The sequence below is a fragment of the Microtus pennsylvanicus genome, chromosome 14 (assembly GCF_037038515.1).
Source record: "Microtus pennsylvanicus isolate mMicPen1 chromosome 14, mMicPen1.hap1, whole genome shotgun sequence".
NCBI lineage: Eukaryota > Metazoa > Chordata > Mammalia > Rodentia > Cricetidae > Microtus > Microtus pennsylvanicus.
Window position 1 is genome coordinate 14,467,647 of NC_134592.1, and position 12,774 is coordinate 14,480,420.

The following is a 12,774-nucleotide window of genomic DNA, read 5'->3' on the forward strand; positions in this document are numbered from 1 at the left end:
ATGGGCTCTTCCTTTTACCGAGTTCTCCTATTGGTTGGCATCACTGCTCCAATCGTCTGCATGTCCTCAGCCAATTCCAATCTCAGCAACAGAGAGTCCCCCCGCCCTCCCTCCATGAAGAGCAACCCAGCCTCTAAGGTGTCTCCCAGCAACACCATGTTTGCCTTCTCCCTGTACCAGAGACTAGTTCAGGAAAACCCAGGTCAGAATGTTCTCTTTTCTCCTGTGAGCATCTCGACTTCCCTGGCCATGCTGTCCCTGGGGGCCCGCTCAGCCACCAAGATGCAGATACTCCGGAGCCTTGGCTTCGACCTCATGAGCACACCGGAACCCACCATCCATCTGGGCTTCGAGCACCTGGTGCACTCGCTTAATGTATGCCACAAAGACCGGGACTTGAGGATGGGCAGTGTCCTCTTCATCAGGAAGGGGCTGCAGCTGCAGGCCAGTTTCCTGGACAGGGTCAAGAAGCTTTATGGAACAAAAGTCTTTTCCGAAGACTTCTCAGACACTGACACTGCCCAGGCACGAATCAACCGCTATGTGGAAAAAGAGACCAAAGGGAAGGTGGTGGATGTAATCCAAGACCTTGATTCGCAGACCGCCATGGTCCTGGTGAACCATATCTTCTTTAAAGGTGAAGTCAAGTTTCTCTTTTCTTCATTTCTCTTCTCTTTTTTTCCCTTCCCCTTCCTTCTCATTTACTTGGGTGTTTTATTTGTCTGTTTGTTTATCTTTTGAGTCGGGTTCTTATGCATTTCAAGATGGCCTCCATCATGCTGCTGTAGCTGAGGCTGACCTGAAATGTCTGATTCTTCCTGCCTCCACCTCCTTAGTGCTGGGATTATAGGTGTCTTCACCACACCCCACTTATGCAGTGGGGACTGAACCCAGGGCTCTGTGCCTGCTGGCACAAATCTACTGCTGAGAGAGACACAACCCTAGCCCACCCTTGATTTACATTTCTTTTCTTCTTGGTGTTGTGTAGTCAAGGAGACCAGTATGTAAAACAAGTCCTAGACAGCGGGGTGTGCCTAAGCTCTCCTCAGCTTTGCAAGTAGCTACCTGTGCATCCTTGGCAGACTTCTGTTCTCTCTCCTGCTGCCATTCATTCATTAACCTGGGGCCTCATTCAGTTCTGCCTTAGCATGAACCAAGAGGCTGTGCTGAAGACTTGGCTGACACTGTGTTCAGCAAAGAGGACCCCTAAAAGTGCTCTGTTTGGGAGAAGATGAACTTTGCCACCAGTCCCTGTCTTCCTACTACTCCCTGTCAACTTCAGAGCAGTGGCACAAGGGTCCCTGGCAGGCCAGTTTCAAAAGCCATCCCAAGGGTGAAAACAGCGGCAAAGGTTTGGAAGTGTGGTCAAGCTGGTCCATCACTCACAAGGGCTTTGCTGTTTATGAAGACGCCGTCATGAACGGCACTGTTCCCACACAGTCTGAGCATCTGTTTTGAAATCACATGGCCCCGGGTTTCAGTTCTACCCCTGCCTCTCTCTTGCCCCAGGGTGCTAAGTGTGTTGTTGTAAAAGGTCTGCCAGGGACTATGTGCCCCCTCTGTGTCTGTCTGTGCTGCTCGGCTGGGCAGTCACTGAGCACACACGGCCTCACAGGACAGTGTCCGACACTGAGTGTCTGGACGTCAGAGCTATGCAGGCCGCTGTGTCATGGTTTTTCCCACTTCCCACCTTTCCCTTGTGCCTCTTTCCCTCCCTCCCTCCTCTGTTTACCCAACTGCCAGTTCATCCATCCAGCTTTTCTTCCATTCATCCATTTTTCTTTTAACCCATCCCGTCTGCCCATTAATCTAGCTATCCATGCACACATTTACCAAACACAGAAGAGAGGGAAAGGAAATTGAGCTGTTTTCCTTCATTGGTGAGTTATCTTCATCTGCTGTATTATCCAGCTTGGTTTATTTCTAATGAAGGATCATGCACACAGCATATGATGTGTCCATGTCAGTGTCTTTGGCTCCTGGCAGCTTCACCAAGTCACTCACATCTGTCTATTCTCTGGTGTTTCTCAAGACAGTGTATTAAAGAGCACTGTTTCGACGTCAAGTGAGCATCGGCTCTGAAGACAGTTATCAGTCGCTCTCTGGAATTCCACAGCATGTTCTCCTCCCCAGAAGGAAGACCCCATCCCCGCAAGAAAGGGGGATGTCTCCCAACTCCTGCTCTATCCCTACATTATGTTTCTGCAATCTGCCTATTTCATACATTTCAAATCAAGTAAATGAAACGATAGGATTCCAGGCCACATCACACCCAGACTTTCGTGTTCATGTTTAATGGCATCATTTCCTTTGCTGAGGTCTGTTGTTCGTGGTGTAGATCCATGCCACTGTCTCAGTCCAGTCCGAGGGGCTCCTGGAGCACTGGCAAAGCTCCTTTATTCCGTTTCATCCAACTACTGTTTGATCCTCATATCTTCTGATAGGAAACCATTTGTTGGTCTTATGAAGGCCACCTGAAACGGAACCAGTCACTTGTGAATCTCCTTTGCCTTTTGACTGATTGTGCTAAGTCTGGGAGTGGGAATTGTTGACTGTTAAACCAAAGTTTGGGAGCTTCTGGGTGTTACTTCTTCCCATAGCCCCCTCCCCTTTCTTTCTCTCTCCTCCTTTTGGGAGTCCCATGACGTGTGTGTTTGCTATGCTTGGCTGTGTGTCCCAGGTGCCCGATGTGTTGTTGGATTCCCTCCATCTTTTTTCTCAGTGTTCCTCAGATTACACACTTTACGGACACACTTTCTAGCTCACTGGTATTGTCTTCCGTTAGCTCTGATTGGCTGTGGAGTCTCTCTAGTGAACCTTTCATTCCTGTTAGCGTATTTTCTAACTCTAGACTCTATGCAATGGCTTCAAATCATTTCTTTTATTGTGGGCAGATGCTTACTTAAAAAACGGTTTCTTTTAGTTCTTTGAGCATGTTCAAAATAGCTGCCTTGACATGTTTGACTAATAGGGGCCATATCTGGGCCAACTTCCCCCACCCCCTAATGTTTGGCGCATACTTTCTTGTTTCTTTTCATATCCCATTTTTTGTTTTCTTAAAAGTATTTTGTTATTTACTTTTTTTTTTTTGTGGTTTTTCGAGACGAGGTTTCTCTGTGGTTTTGGAGTCTGTCCTGGAACTAGCTCTCCAGGCTGGTCTCGAACTCACAGAGATCCGCCTGCCTCTGCCTCCCGAGTGCTGGGATTAAAGGCGTGCGCCACCACCGCCCGGCTTTGTTATTTACTTTTAATTATGTGTATTCACTTATGTGTCTTGTGGTATTTGTGCACAAGTGCAGCGGCCTGCAGAATCCAGAAGAGGGCTTCAGTCCCCTGGAACTGGAGCTATAGGAGACTGTAGACTGGAAGTTGAAGTGGGTCCTCCGGGAGAACAGTGAGTGCTCTTAACCTCAGAGCCATTTCCTTAGCCCCTTTGTGTGTTTTCAGCACAGCATTGTACACAATGTAAATCAATTCTAGACATAAAATCCCCCTTCTGGAGAGTCCATTCTTGGTGCTGTTCATTGTGGCAATTGTTTCCTGTTTCTTTCAAACGAATTCTTTAACATCACAGATGTCTTCTTGTCTGGAAGATACCCCAATCTTTGCAGTGGGTCACCGCATGTGCATTGCACCTCACCATCCACAATTGATAGGCAGTCTGTCAATTTGTTTCTCCCTTCATTTTCTGTTTGTGAACCCCAAGACCAGCTGGCAGTGAGAGCTCTGAAATGCCTAAAGAGTTTCCAAGCTGCCAATAGCTCTGCTCATGTCTGGGTCTTCTGCATGCTTGAGAGACGCCGAAAGTTTCCAAATCTCCTGTAAACATTGGATTCTTTAGACAATTTTGTTTATTTCTCTTTTTCTTATCTCTTATCCACCCTCTACGCAGCCAGGAAGTGAGGACACTTGCCTGTAATTGCATTTGGAACACACTCCCACACCTATAGGCAGAATAAACCTCAATCAGTTGTGTGACCCCCATGCAGGTCACACCATGATAGTTCTTCGAGAGTTCTTCGGTAATGACACATTGAACCCCTACCCCCGCTGGACTCTATTCCTGTTTCTCTGGTTGCACTAATCCAGTCTGCAATCCTTCTAGACTACTGCTGAGCTGGAAAGTGGCTAAAGGATGGGCCCCGAGCCAGGAAAAGTGTCACAAAGCCGGCCGTTCACATCAAGATTCTGCCATTTGTTTTGAATGAACTCTCCTTAGGGCACCATAGGGCTGTGGTTGCCGGGGTTCTAAAAGACCAGGGCAGTGTTTAGGGAAGGGTAGATGTGTAGAGGTATACTCATGTTGTCATTTGGGTTGGTACGGGCTTCCTCCTCGCTTCTCAGTTCGTCCTCTTAAGCTTTGTGGTTGGTGTCTCAACTGTTATGTTCCGCCGGAGGTGTTTCAGGACTCCGCCTGCCACTGTCTTGGCAATTGTTGCTGGGGAAATGATATTTGCCTTGACTGAATTCCAAGTCAGATTAAATACAGACAGATTTTATAAGTCATTCTTTTGGTATTGTAGGAGGCAGGTCAGATAAAGACAATTCTTTGAGAATGAGTCTATGGTTGTTGTTGTTTTGAAATATGTTCTTTTTCTGTAACTTGAGATAGCTTCAAACTCACAATCTTCCAGCCTTGGCCTCCTAAGTTCTTGATTACAGCTGTGAGCCACTATGCCTGACTGGGGATGAGGTTGTAAAGTGTTCCAGCCCTGTCCTGATTTCACTGCAAATGCTGGTTGTTATTTTCCACAGCCATCCAGAACAAAGAGTGGAGTCTAGAACCAGAGCACACTAGAATACCACAAACTTTACCATTCCACAATCATCCAGAACAAAGAGTGGAGTCTAGAACCAGAGCACACTAGAATACCACAAACTTCACCATTCCACAATCATCCAGAGCAAAGAGTGGAGTCTAGAAACAGAGCATGCTAGAATGCCACAAACTTCACCATTCCACAATCATCCAGAACAAAGAGTGGAGTCTAGAACCAGAGCATGCTAGAATGCCACAAACTTCACCACTCCACAATCATCCAGAACAAAGAGTGGAGTCTAGAACCAGAGCATGCTAGAATACCAAACTTTACAACTTCTAGCCAGACACAGTTTTTTTTCTTTCATGTTTTGTTTCTCAACTACAAGGATTTATATATTGTCCAGAGTTAAAAGTGAATTGATTCTGACCATTGTTGGCAGGGTGTGTGTGTGTGTGTGTACTGTAAGGTGTGCATGTAGTATCCGATAAGTGGGGTGTCTCTGTATGTGTGCAAGTGTGTGTATGGTGTGAATATCTTGTATGATGTGTGTGTGTGTGATGTGCTGTGATCTTTGGGGTGTAGTTGTGTGTGTGGAAGTGTACATGGTGTATGGTATGTATTATAGCGTATGGTGTGCGTAGGTGAAAGTGCGTGTAAGGGTGAGTGGGTGTGGTGTGTGCGGGGTATTTGTGTGTGTGTGTGTGTGTATGCAAGCGTGGGTGTGGTGTGTGCAGGGTATTTGTGTGTATGAAAGCGTGGGTGTGGTGTGTGCGGGGTATTTGTGTGTGTGTGTGTGTGCAAGCATGGGTGTGGTGTGTGTGATATATTTATGGTATGTGAGGTATGTGGGGCATATTTGTGGTGTGTGTATGTGGTGTGTGTGGTGTATGATATGGGTATGTGAGTATGGTATGTATAAGTGTATGGTATATAGTGTGGTATATATATATATATATATATATGTGTATGTGTGTGTTTGTGTGTGTGCATTTGTTTGTGCCTCTGTGTGTGAAGTGTATGGTGTGTGGTGTGTGTGTGTTTTGTGTATATATATATGTGTGTGTGTGTGTGTGGGTGTGGTGTGTTACATATATCTGTGTGGGTGTGGGTGTGTTGTATGGTAGGTGTGGTGTGTGCATGTGTATGCATGTGTATTGGGGATTAAATCTGGGCCTGGAAATCTAGTCATAGTTGTTTCTTATGGAGAAATGAGGTTTTAGGGGTCCTCATTCCCCCCCCCCCCGTCTTCACCTGGCAGACAGCAGGGATATAAACCCCTCTCTTCTTCTGCACTGACAGAACCCTTCCCTCTCTTCTTCCCTTCTTTCTCCATGCTAGCCAACTGGACACAGCCCTTCAGTGCCGCCAATACCATCAAGAACTTCCCATTCCTTCTGAGCCAGGGCACCACTGTGCACGTCCCCATGATGCACCAGACGGAGTTGTTTGCTTTTGGAGTGGACAGAGAGCTGGACTGCTCTGTGCTGCAGATGGACTACAGGGGAGATGCCGTGGCCTACTTTGTCCTCCCTGGCAAGGGCAAGATGTGGCAGCTGGAGAAGAGTCTGTCAGCCAGGAGGCTGAGGAAGTGGAACCGCTCCCTCCAGAAAAGGTGTGCACTGCGGTCAGTTTGCCAGGAGCTGTTCAGCCAAGGATGGGTGGGTGCAGGACGGGGAATGTGGTAGCCGCCGTTCAGGAATGAGTCCTGTGTGCCGAGCCTCCGCTGCCTGCCGGATGGTGGATCTGATGCTGTGTGCACAGGACATCACAGCTTTATCATCCTCCGATTCCCTTTCCCTCCCCCACTTTCCTAGAGGGAAACTGGTTCCTTGAGGGTAAGTGAGTGTATCAGTTACCTTTCTGTTAGGTGACAAAACACCGTGATCCAGGAAGAAGTCATTCACTTCTATTTACCATTCCAGAGGGATAAGAGCGCATCAGGGCAGGGAGGCATGGTAGGAAGTGGTAGGCGTGACGACGGGAACAGGAAGCTGGGAGATGTATCAAATGCAAGTGTGAAGCAGAGAGTGAATTGAGAGAAGGGTGTAACTTTAATTTTTTTTAAATTTGGATTTATTTATTTTTACGTATATGAGTATTTTTCCTGAATGTATGTCAGAATACCATCATATTCCCTAGGACTAGAGTTACAGAAAGTTGTAAGCTGCCATGTGGGTGCTCGAAATGAAGCCCAGGTCCTTGTGGGGGGCAGCCAGTGCTATTAACCCCTGTCATCTCTCTAGCCTAATATTTTCAATGTTTTATATGTCTTCTTCCAATTTTTTTTTATTAATTTTATTGAGCCATACATTTTTTTCTGCTCCCCTCCCTGTCTCTCCTCTCCTCTTCAACCTTCTCCCATGGTCCCCGTGCTCCCAATTTACTCAGGACATCTTGTCTTTTTCTACTTCCCATGTAGATTAGATCCATGTATGTCTCTCTTAGGGTCCTCATTGTTGTCTAGGTTCTCTAGGAAAACTTTAACCTCTTGAAGCCCATCCCAGTGATGTCCTTCCTCCAGCAAGGACTCCCCCATAACCTCTCCATGCAGCACTGCCAACGGGGGACTAAGGGTTCTGATGCCTGGGCCCCTGGGGGACATTTCTCATTCAAATCACCACAGTGAATCACCAAGGACATGCATGCGAAGCTAATATGTCACCGTGGTATTATATTCAAGTAGAGGTCACCCAGAAGCCAAGGTGATGTTGAGTTCTATGAAATTACCTTTGTAAGAGCAGGAAAGCAAACCAGTCAAGGTCCTGGCACTCACTTGTAAAGCGAGGGCCACACTGTCACTGAGTCACCGGACTTAGAGGCTACTGAAGCCACATTGCTACTTGGAAAGTGTCAGAGAACATGGGGCGGTTGTAAGTGCCTAATGAACATCAGCTAACAGCAATGTTGTTAGATCTGCACAGACTGGAGAGAATGAGGATATTAATCATATGATACAAAAGATACCTAATATTTGTTTCAGTCCCCTTACGTGGCTTCCCTGTCATCTTCACCATCCTCAGGTGTTGGTCATCTAAGAGGAAAGAAAAGACAAGTCCGAGAATAGGAGTCATTTAAGTAAGACAGGGACCCATGTCTCAGGAAGGCAGGCAAAGTGCGCAGGAGCTCATGAGCAGAGGGAGCTCGCTTTCGGAAGGGGTGTGTTTCAAGAGGGCAGTGATGATCCAGCGATAAACATGGGCATACAGTAATGGCCAGGGTTCCCGGTCTCTTATTCAAATGGGATATCACAGAGATTTCAAAAGAGCAAGGAAACTTTCTTCAAAGCAAGGCAATAATACAGATCAGAAAGCAACAAGCTGGCAAGGTGGGTAGTGGGCCACACAAATGGGGCTACTCAAAGGCCCTATTGTTTGAAGCATCCTTTTATGAGGCTCAAGAGGAGGAGGAGTTTGATTTCTAAGGGCATAGCAGGGGTGCTCCCCTGTTTTGATTGACAGATTAGGTCAGGTAGTCAATCATTTGTTTGCTGCTCATATCTTGTCTTTATAAGGCTTCTCATTTTAATTATATGCATACCTAATTGTGCACAGACATAAATTGCTAAATAGGGAGCCCTCCTTAAAAGTTCACAGATTTTGTCTTATTTATATGCATCCAAAACCAGTCTAGGCTAGACAGCCCCATTGCCCATAGTTCCTGATTGTGCTCTGGGACATGTTATCAAGGGGTTCTTAAGGGAAGTAAGTTGTTCCATTGATTAAAGCAGGTGTATGTGCAGCTCTGTGTAAGTCAGGGATCCTAGGTGGCTAATAGGTTGCTAGGTGCATTGTTCGGAGGGGATTGTGTGCATAGCCCAGATCAAGCAGAGCCCCACGTCATGGAGCTGTTCCCTATGCTTGCCTCAGGTGGGACATGGACACATAGAGACCTGGGGCGGGCATTTTTGATGGAGGTAACATCACTGACAAAGATGGAAGGTGAAGAATCAAGAGACGCTTTCAGGGTTGCCTCTCTTCTCTTGCTGCACCAGGGCGAGGTGAAAGAAGACATGGTATGGGGGAGGCTGAAGGAAGGTAGAACAGATGGAACCAGAGAATGCAGAGATGCCCAGGTTAGCAGGCATCATTTGTGGTACTAGGGTCAAGGAGGCTTGACAGAAGAAGACTGGGATGTCTCTCCAATGCCCCATGCTTTTATATCTGTGAGAAACTAAGCATATAAACATATAAGCATATAAACATCAACAAGCACTACGGTTGAGCTTAACCATCTCTAAAAATGAGAGAAATGTTGCTGAACACACTCAGGATATGGTTCATGGTAAATGCTCAATAAATGGGCGGTGCTTGCTCTGGGGGAAGAAAACTATTGCAGAAGAAGATAACATGCAAAAGTCCAGGTTTGTGCTAACCAATATGGTAGCCACTGGCCACATGTGGTCATTTATATTTGAGTTAAGTAAAATAAGATAAAATTAATGGATAGTGAGATAGCTCAGTGGGTTTTGCTTCAGAGCCAGACAACCTGAGTTTGACCCCCAATATCCCCAAGTTAGAAGGGGATAACTGACTCTCAAAAGTTGTCCTCTGACCTACACAAACACACACATACACACGTACTCATTTGCACTATTTATTGCACACGAGACACCAAGCCCCATCAATGTAAACAAATAAATTAATAAAAGTAAGAGTTCAGCTTCTTGTCAACTGTAGGCATGTGCCGGATTCTTCAGGAGTCACATGTGGCCAGTGGCAATCATATTGAACAAGATGGTGTAGGCATATTCCTAGCAATGGTAATCTATTCTGGGGGCTTTTGTCGCTATGGGAGATTAGCGGGGCTGCTTGTCTCAGGAAGTCCTACTGGGCACAGCCAGGTTATATGGTTGGTAGGTGAGTTGTCATCACTTCCTAATGTTACTCTGATCTCTGCTGTGACCCATGCTGAGCCATTATCTCATCCCTAGTTCTTATTAGGGTGTTTTATTCTGATCCCCAGAGATGGACTTGCTCAGCGGGGAGGCTCATAGACGGAGCAGCGTGGTGGTTTGGGGCTGGCACATGGGGACAGTTTTAGCAGTCACTAACGTCCTGGAGAAAGAAGAGTCTCCGAAGCACCACAAGGAAACCGAGATGGAGACATTATGACCACAGCTGTTCCCTTTCTATTCTCCATAGGTGGATCAAGGTGTTCATTCCCAAATTTTCCATTTCTGCTTCCTACAACCTGGAAACCATCCTCCCCAAAATGGGGATCCGTGACGCCTTTGACGCAAATGCTGACTTTTCTGGAATTTCAAAGACACGCTTCCTGCAGGTTTCTAAAGTGAGTTGCTAGAGAGGTTTGTAAGAAAGTCCGTGCTGGAAGGCAGCTCACAAAGGACTCTCACCTTACTGAGAAGGTGACAGACTACAGAGAAGCAGAAGCACTTAATGGTCAAAGGAAAGACTGAGTGTCATGGCTGCTGGGCCCGGGCCGTTATGGCCACTACAATCTAACTCACAGTACCCATAATCCCTCTCCAAGCAAATAGTCTTTGCTTAGAGATCTGTTGCCAGCAAGCAACACTGTTGCCACACACCTGCCGTGGAAGAGCAGTGGGCATTGGGTTTCCCTTCCTTCCCCGCACAGCTGAACTCCCAAGCAGGTGCAATGACAGTCACTGCCAGGTGCCTGTGGATGGGGTGTTTGCACTGAAGTGGGGAGGAGTCTGGATATAAAATTCCCGATTTTTGGTTCTCTTCTGAGGGACTGTTGAATTCCCTTCCGATATAGTAATTGCTGCCTCTGAAGACCCTTAGCCTGACAGGTGACCCAGGCACTCCCGTCCCCCACAGAGGCCTCCTTGTCCACTGTCTAGCCTCTGTCCACATTCAAGTTCAGATCCACCAGGTTTTTGGTCCTTGACTTAATGTGTTAATTTGATAATGGGCGGTGATGGTCAGATGTGGTTCTGGGGACATTTTTGTCACTGGTCCCCACGGAAGAAAGGCTGAAAGGTCCCCACAGGATATGATGAACCCAGTAGAGCTTTACCCAAGGGGAAACACTCATAAGCACCTGGGAAAATGAATGCCTGTCCTCGCAGGTGGTTCCCAGCCCATTCTGCAGCTTGGCTATTGGGCGCAGGCTGAAACCTCAGCCCTAGAAGAGAAAGTGGCAGCAGTCTATGTCACTCCAGGCTCACGTCACAGCTTTTGTGGGAGTCACTGACATCTGTCCCCCCCCCTCCACAGGCTGCTCACAAGGCTGTGCTGGACGTCAGTGAGGAGGGGACAGAAGCCGCGGCAGCCACCACCACCAAGCTTATAGTCCGCTCAAAGGACAGCCCCTCTTCTGTCATCTCCTTCAACCAGCCCTTCCTGATACTGCTCTCGGACAGAAGCACGGAATCGATTCTCTTCCTAGGGAAAGTTGAGAATCCCACGAAGATGTAGGTGGGACGTGAACTCTTGGCTGGTCCCACACTGGTGACGAGAGAAAGAAGGCATGTATTGGATAATGCTTACAGGGTGATGTCAAGACTTGCTTCCTTGCTTGAGGCCCACTTGACCCTAACAGGGGTATATTTGCCTCAGGGCTGGCACACTGAGCCTGGTCACCCCAACAGTGGTCCCTCTTACCTGTTCTCGTAGCCCTTTCCAATAGCGTGGCAGAGCAGGCAGGGTTCCATCCCTCGGGGCTCCTGGGAATGAGGCCACGCAGAGCTCAGTGCCCTTTTACTTTTATTGCTGGCTTCCAGCACTGTATTCAATAAAACCTGAGATGGGAACACAGTGACCTCTGACCCCACCGCACCCCATCACCAGGGTCCTGTCTGGAAATGCGACATTGCTCACCTCTGAGTGGTTGGGTTGTCAGTCATGTTCATTTGTTGGGCCCATCGAGCACTTCAAGGGCAAGGATCCTGGCATGCTGGGATTAGATGGGAGAGAGACCATCCAAAAGGGATGAAATGACTCTGTGGATAAAGACATGACAAATTCGGGTAAGTGTCATGGAGGCTGCGTAGGACAGTCATGACACTCCCAGGAGAGGCAAGAGGGGGTTATGGAGTTCTGCAGTGAGCCAGCATCAGAGGGACAGTGGGGAGGCCCTGCAGCTGGAGCATCGGCTGCCAGAGATGCAAAGGTAGACACTGGCTCTTGGGTAAATGGAGAGGGGACTGCATAGGAGTGTACTCTTCCCAGGAAGACCACCTAAGCCAGGAAAGGCCCCAGGGTTTCTGGGGCAGGAACATAGCGAGTGTCAATGCAGTACGGGTTGTAAAGACCGCTTCAAATGCAGCCACCTTTCTGGCCCTGTGACACAGTCCTCGAGCACACAGCCTCTCCCTGGCTGTGGCTGTCTGTAGTGACAACAGTCTGGTGTAACCTGAAAGCCACACTGAATGCCCTGAGACCTGGAGACTCCAAGGCAGAGGCCGCTCATCACCTTCGCCTCATTCCCCACTGTCCTTTCTGCACCCACTGCCAGGTGTTCCATGTGGGCTCCTGGCCACTTCATTTCTCAACACTGGTGTGTCCTGTACACCTCCGGCAAAGCTAGAGTTCATTTTCTGGAGGTACTGGTGCCCCGTGTCCCCATGTGTGTCAACCAGGGGCCCCAAGCTGGTTTTCCCATTTTCTGCTACGTAGGAAACAAAACAAAACCAACCACCTTATCCTGGGGACCGCCACAGACTTTCAAAAGTAAGTTGGGTGGGGTGCCCTCTGCTGCAAAATGCAGGTAGGAAGGCTTGAAGGTTGTATCTGTGTTGTAGCTAGGAATTACTCACCCCCACGAGCTGGCCCAAGACCTCAAACTCATCAGCTACAGAATGTCAAGAATGACTAAGGCTGGCATGAGTGTCTCACCCAAGACGACCAACAGTATTCTAAAGGCAGATGTAGCTAATGGAGCCCAGGGTGAGCAGAGGATCAAAACAAACAGACAACTATAGATTCCTGGTCCTGAAGCCAGAGCTCCAGGTTCTGCCTGTTCATCCAATTCCAGAAGCAACTGCACGATGTTTCAGGCTGCCGTGGTCAGACTGATTGTCAGTGAG

At 47.8% G+C, this 12,774-nt stretch overlaps 1 protein-coding gene across 1 annotated transcript; it reads left to right on the forward strand.

Annotated features, from left to right (window-relative positions):
- On the forward strand, window positions 1–11,164 carry Serpina9 (serpin family A member 9). The gene is made up of 4 exons (XM_075948117.1): window positions 1–637; window positions 6,102–6,375; window positions 9,905–10,052; window positions 10,964–11,164. Exons 1-4 carry the CDS (start codon window positions 1–3, stop codon window positions 11,162–11,164), a joined length of 1,260 nt encoding a protein of 419 aa, XP_075804232.1.
- The last annotated feature ends 1,610 nt before the right edge of the window (window positions 11,165–12,774 follow it).

Excerpts from the sequence above, each read along its gene's own strand:
- Serpina9 (XM_075948117.1), top strand. The coding sequence starts at position 1 with ATGGGCTCTTCCTTTTACCGAGTTCTCCTATTGGTTGGCATCACTGCT. Across the intron at positions 6,376-9,904 it reads AACCGCTCCCTCCAGAAAAG|GTGGATCAAGGTGTTCATTC; the intron begins GTGTGCACTGCG and ends TATTCTCCATAG. Across the intron at positions 10,053-10,963 it reads GCTTCCTGCAGGTTTCTAAA|GCTGCTCACAAGGCTGTGCT; the intron begins GTGAGTTGCTAG and ends CCCCCTCCACAG.